Genomic DNA, 5,350 nt, shown 5'->3' with positions numbered 1-5,350 from the left:
ACAATAGGCTACTGTCAGTGATTTCTGTATTCAATTGGATGGCCGGCTCAACACACAAAAGTCTCACTGAGTTGTGTTTACCTGACCATTATATCTGTGTGCATTACACGCTACTATATCAGCTACCCGTTGGCTATGTTCCACCAGCTGCCATCGTCTGAAATTTGTATTAGCCTACAAACCTGTGCATGCCGGTAGGATTCTGTGAGACAGATTAAATAAGGAGACAGGATAATGTTAGCTGTTGTTGCTTTGGTTCCTTGCGGTAGAATTTATTAACATGTTTAAATAAAAGTCTTTATTTTGGTCTTTGTTTCATTGTGTCTTAATGTCTCATTCACATATTGTTTAACAGTAAACGTTATCAGAAAAGGTAGACAGATTACAAACACAAGGTTAGCCTATATAGGCCTAGTGAAATTTTAGATACAGTACACCCCCTAAATAATAAGTTATCTTATAAAGACAGTCTTTTCAGAGCTCTTCACCAATCTCTGAACTCCTAGAACCTATCCAATCATCTACTCATCTTTCCTCCAAGTGTGAATAAAGGGGGTGTAGTTTGTATGTACATCAACTGCATCATGCCAGACAAGGCATACTTACTGTAGCCTACTGTAATATTGTATGTACAAATTGCTTGAAATGGCCACCCTTGGTTCCATGTGAAATGCCTGTACTGATCCCCTCTCCTGTCCTGTCCAGGAGGGAACTCTGGAACTGACCCAGTTCTGCTCAGCCCAGCAGATATCGACTATGACGAGACCCTCACCGCACTCAGGTAAAACGCTAACACACACACACACACACACTGCTCTCTCACTTTCTTTCTCTCCCTCTCCCCCTGTCTCTCTCACCTTTTCTCATTCTCTCCCTGTCTTTCTCTCTCTCTCTCTTTGCCCCCCCCCCCTCCTCACTCTCTCTCTCTCTCGCACAACATACAAAAGTCTCTCTAAGTTGTGTTGACTATTATATCCTTTTATATTCTAAGCTACTATCAGTGATTGCTGTATTTAATTTGGCATCAATTTTAGTATTAATATCAGTGATTTTCAATTGGGCTGTCGGCGACCGGCGAACAGTCTCACTAGTTGTGTTGACCATTATACCCTTGTTGTTTTTTCGTATTTATATTTGTTTGTAAGGTTCTTATGTGTATATACATGCACGCTTGGGTGCGTACATGGTCGTGCAAATTTGCGCTTGTTTAAAATCCTGAGTATGACTGTAAAATAAATATGGGTAAAATACACATGCATTCTCCAGCAGTATGTTCACCACAGGGCAAACTAACCAGTGATGCAGTTCAGTCTTCATCTGGAGATCTGTGTCTCACGTTGGTACCCTTACAGAAATGGCAGCAGCTATGCACAGTGAGGGTGACAGTGTGTGGGTGGAGGAGGCCCAGCTCTTCCTGACTGCCCTGCGCTCGTCTGTCTGCTGCCTCTCAGGCGCGCACGGACAGAGGAGGGGTCAAGGCCGAGGCGGGTGTTAAATTGACGCTTGCTGCAGGTGATCGCAGTGACCACCGTTGGCGGCCCTCTTCAGTCCACCTTGTCGAACACCCGGAGCACTCGTTCGTTGAAGTCTTCGGGCTGGTCGGCGTACACGTAGTGGCCCGCCCCACGGATGGACTGGGGTGGAGACACGCACCCACGCACGCACACACACACACACACACACACACACACGCACACAGAATCACAGTATCTTGTGTCAGGGTTCTGGTCCAGGTAGTGCCCGATCTCTTAGAGTATAGGCTCCTGCTCAATAGACAACTACTGTATCCTGTATTCTGTTTTATCTTTATTATTTTATTAGCACTCAGAGATTTTCGAATGAAAAGTGCATTATAAAAAAAAAGTATTATAATTTGTATTATTATTATTATTATTATTATTATCATCTGTAAAAAAAAAAAAAAAAACTTTTCATGTGTTAGGGTCACATTAGGGTTGGTTAAAAGCGTAAAAAGAGAGGCAATTCAAATGAGCACCACAACCCACGAATGTACCTGTGCACTAACAAGGTTTCCCCGCCCACAGCTTTGACCCCTGATTACAGTCCAGTGTGTCGGTCTACTGCCGTGCCCTTCACATCGTCTCCGTAGAGGCAACCAGAGCAGAACTTACCATGATCTCCACCTGGGAGTTTGGCCTCATCTCCTTGATGGCGTTGCCAGAGTTGCCGTCGATGCTGGAGCGTGAGCCGTAGATGACGGTGACGGGGATGTCGGCCTGGAGCTGGCCGATCCTCTGCAGCATGGGTCTCTTAGCCCAGACGTACGGGATGGTCATGTTCTTGAAGGCAGTCTCCCCACTGCAACACCACAGACCAGCACAGGACTCATCACGGAGGGCTTAGTTACCCGACACAGAGGAGGCGTGGTCCTGGGTGAATCATAGTTACATTCAGTGCGGATCTCTGTTGGGGGGTACTGACCTGGGCGTCTGTACATTGAGGTGGTAGATGTACTCAGCGACTGTGTTGTCACTGAACTTGGAAGAGAACTTCCTCTTGAAGTCTGGTCTCAGGGTCTGCACTAGAGATGGACCTGGGGCGCGCACACGCGCACGCACACGCACACACACACACACACACACACATAAGCGGCCCACGGTTAGCAATAGGTTTAGATGTATTTTCTGGTTTTAAAAATATAATACAAAGAAAAACATCAATTTGGGGGACGGTCCAGATGCTCAGATAACTATCAATAAACATTAAACTATCCATTAGCTCTAGCTTCAATGCTAGCCCTACCACTTGTGCATAATCAGCAGAGTTGCAGTTGAAAGTTCATTGATAGTGTATACTGAGCATCTAGAGTCCGTAAAACGGTCACAGTTTTGAGCCCTGGTAGACCATCGGTAGGGTGAGGGTCCCTTAAGACAAAGTGTGACCGACAGTTTTGCCGTAGTCAGATTGGTACACCGGTCTCACCAAGCGGGCCGACCAGTCTGAGGCCAGCCAGGGGGTTGAAGGGGCTGAGCACGGCCCCCAGCACTTTGATCCACACCGGGATGGGCCGGTCCTGGTCCGACGCTTCTGGGCGCTCTGGGAAACCCCACGGCTCCACCAGAATCACGTGCTTCACCCTGCACAACAGGAGGATACCAGGACCGAGTTAAATCAAATCGCGTCTGAGCTGATCTGCTGATCTCAATCGGAATCAGTTTGAGCAATAAGGCACTGGGGACACCGGCCTGGGGGCACGGAGACTGACCTCACTGCTGAAATCTAGTTTAGCTCTGGTGACATGCAGGGAGCAGTCTCCAGACAAACAGTACTGCTATCAGATGTTAGGCTGGTCCAGACTGCATCAGTAGGTTTACTCAGAGAAGGACGCTAGCATATTAATAAAGAAATACGTTTTTAAAACCCACCATTGTCGATGAACAGGGGCGGACTACAAGACCCCTGCTTGAAGCCTCCTGTTCCTAGAGGCCTGTACCAGAAGCCACTTACCGGTCAGGGTGTTTCAGAGAGTAGGAGGCGGACAGGTAGCCTCCCAGGTTGTGTCCCAGCAGGATCATATCCCGCAGGCCCATCTTGGCCCTCCACTCCTCGATGGAGGCCACGAAGTGGGCCTCCGCCTCCCGGGCGTCCTGGGGGAACGGAGGCCGGCTGCTCTGGCCGAAGCCCAGCAGGTCCAGGGCGTAGAGAGGCCGGCCCTGGGACAGAGCGTCCAGGTTGAGGGCCCACAGGCCTACCCCGCCCCCGAAGCCGTGGAGGAGAACCACGGGGGTCTTGTTCTCCTTGGCGCTCCCGTTGAAGACCAGAGTCCACAGCACGTTCCCCTCCGAGATGGGCACGAGCTGCCCCCGGAACCTGCTGGTGAGGCCTGGAGAGAGAGAGAGAGAGGTTGAGGGAGAGAGAGATAGGGGGAGGGGGGACAGAGGGAGAGAAGGGAGGGGTGGAGAGAGAGGGGTGTGTGGGATGAAGGAGAGGAGACAGAAGAGAGAGAAAGAGAGATAGAGAGATAGAGAGAGAGAGAGAGAGAGAGAGAGAGAGAGAGAGAGTCAGTAGTACTATTGTATAGGCCTTATCCACCAGACACCTGACAGCTCACTGTGTCAATCATGTGACAGGCTGGGAGCCAGGTCCCACACAGGGGTCCCCTGTGAGTGAAGACCGTCTATATGACCGACAGTATGTGATGCACCTCTATCTAGTTCCGAGACACAATTCATAATCAGACTGTCCAGAAACTAGGCTAGACTGGACTGTCATGGGTTAGGGGCGGACCAGGCCAGAGGAGGTCCTTACACTGCAGCATCTTCTCTTCTGCAGCTTTAAGCTGGTTCTGGGAGGAGGGACACCAGGGGGGCAACCAGCTGGAGATCCACCAGGACCTGCAGAGTCCAGAGAGACCGTTTAATTCCAGGTCAACAACTCAGGACACAGTCCAGCACTTTAGCTAAGCATGGCCGCCATGGCCAACTCCATAAAATCCACTTTACATTATACAGATTGCTTTTATGATAAAATACCGTTTTGGTTCTCAACATTTCTCTAGTTATTGTGGATAGAAGTATTTGGTGCACTGCTCAGCAAGACTAGCCTCTAGCCAATCTGAAACACATGCAGCATTAAGGGAGTTAGAGAGGACAGCAGCAGCAACAGCAGCAGAAGAATTGGGGAAAGCCAATCACACAGGGTAGGGTACCTCAGAATTCTGTCCAGGAATGAAAACACACCGTTGAACAGACTATGAATACCCAGAAGCATCAATATTCGCTGGACTGGTCTAAAGCCGCAAAACAGAGGAAATTGTGAAAAGAGGGTGTTATTGTTAAAGCCAGGGACTGGACACAGTCTACTAGAGGTCAATCAATAATGTCATGCTTGGCACAATTGAGTGAAAGGCACATATACACTAAGGGTCGGGGATTGTTTTTAAGAGTAGGCTGAAGTACCCCCTATCCCTTCTAAAGCCTTAGCTATCACCAGTTGTTTGACTTTGAGAGAACACTAACGTTACTGTCGAGTACCCGGTCCAGATAATTGCATCAACCGTTGAATTTACACCATTACAGCTGTAAACAAATGACGCGCACGGTTGACAGCAAATAAGTTACTTGAACTATCCCAACAACATGCTATAGCTACATAGCTTGCAGTTAGTCAACAGGCGGAGAGACGATGAAAGGGACACAGCGTATCACTTGAAGGTTTGGTTTATGACTGAGATTAGAGAGTTAGTAGAAGAACTCACCCTCCTGTTGACACTTCTTGCTCGGCCATTCTTGCAGTGACGTCCCTTTCGCCGTGACGTCCTCATTGATTGGACGTTCAGCAGGACGTGAGACACACTGCGGAAGAGGGCGATCCTCTTGGAGAACGACCC

At 48.8% G+C, this 5,350-nt stretch overlaps 1 protein-coding gene across 4 annotated transcripts; it reads right to left on the bottom strand.

The window, feature by feature from the left end:
* Positions 1 to 274: 274 nt before the first annotated feature.
* abhd5a (abhydrolase domain containing 5, lysophosphatidic acid acyltransferase a) lies at positions 275 to 5,245 on the bottom strand. 4 transcript variants are annotated; one of them, XM_084445099.1, is made up of 9 exons: positions 5,219 to 5,232; positions 4,670 to 4,750; positions 4,494 to 4,575; positions 4,270 to 4,355; positions 3,469 to 3,844; positions 2,944 to 3,098; positions 2,443 to 2,554; positions 2,133 to 2,319; positions 275 to 1,634 (listed from the first exon to the last, which is right to left on the bottom strand). In XM_084445099.1, exons 4-9 carry the CDS (start codon positions 4,277 to 4,279, stop codon positions 1,545 to 1,547), a joined length of 930 nt encoding a protein of 309 aa, XP_084301225.1. In that variant the 5' UTR covers positions 4,280 to 4,355; positions 4,494 to 4,575; positions 4,670 to 4,750; positions 5,219 to 5,232; the 3' UTR covers positions 275 to 1,544. The 4 variants fall into 4 exon arrangements, with proteins under 4 accessions (XP_084301225.1, XP_084301224.1, XP_084301226.1 ...); XM_084445098.1 differs by having other exon boundaries at positions 4,494 to 4,750; positions 5,219 to 5,245; XM_084445100.1 differs by lacking the exon at positions 4,494 to 4,575 and having other exon boundaries at positions 4,701 to 4,750; positions 5,219 to 5,245.
* Between the last annotated feature and the right edge of the window lie 105 nt (positions 5,246 to 5,350).

Source organism: Borostomias antarcticus (assembly GCF_949987555.1).
Source record: "Borostomias antarcticus genome assembly, chromosome: 10".
Taxonomy (NCBI): domain Eukaryota; kingdom Metazoa; phylum Chordata; class Actinopteri; order Stomiiformes; family Stomiidae; genus Borostomias; species Borostomias antarcticus.
Note: the sequence above shows the minus strand (reverse complement) of the source record. Positions and strands in the feature narration are given on the sequence as shown.

Bases quoted from the DNA above. Each gene is read 5' to 3' on its own strand.
- abhd5a (XM_084445097.1), bottom strand. From the start codon at position 4,731: ATGCTTCTGGGTATTCATAGTCTGTTCAACGGTGTGTTTTCATTCCTG. The intron at 3,099-3,468 runs GTAAGTGGCTTC...CCTGTTGTGCAG, and splicing joins TCTCTGAAACACCCTGACCG to GGTGAAGCACGTGATTCTGG. The intron at 2,320-2,442 runs GTCAGTACCCCC...GTGGTGTTGCAG, and splicing joins CTCAATGTACAGACGCCCAG to TGGGGAGACTGCCTTCAAGA.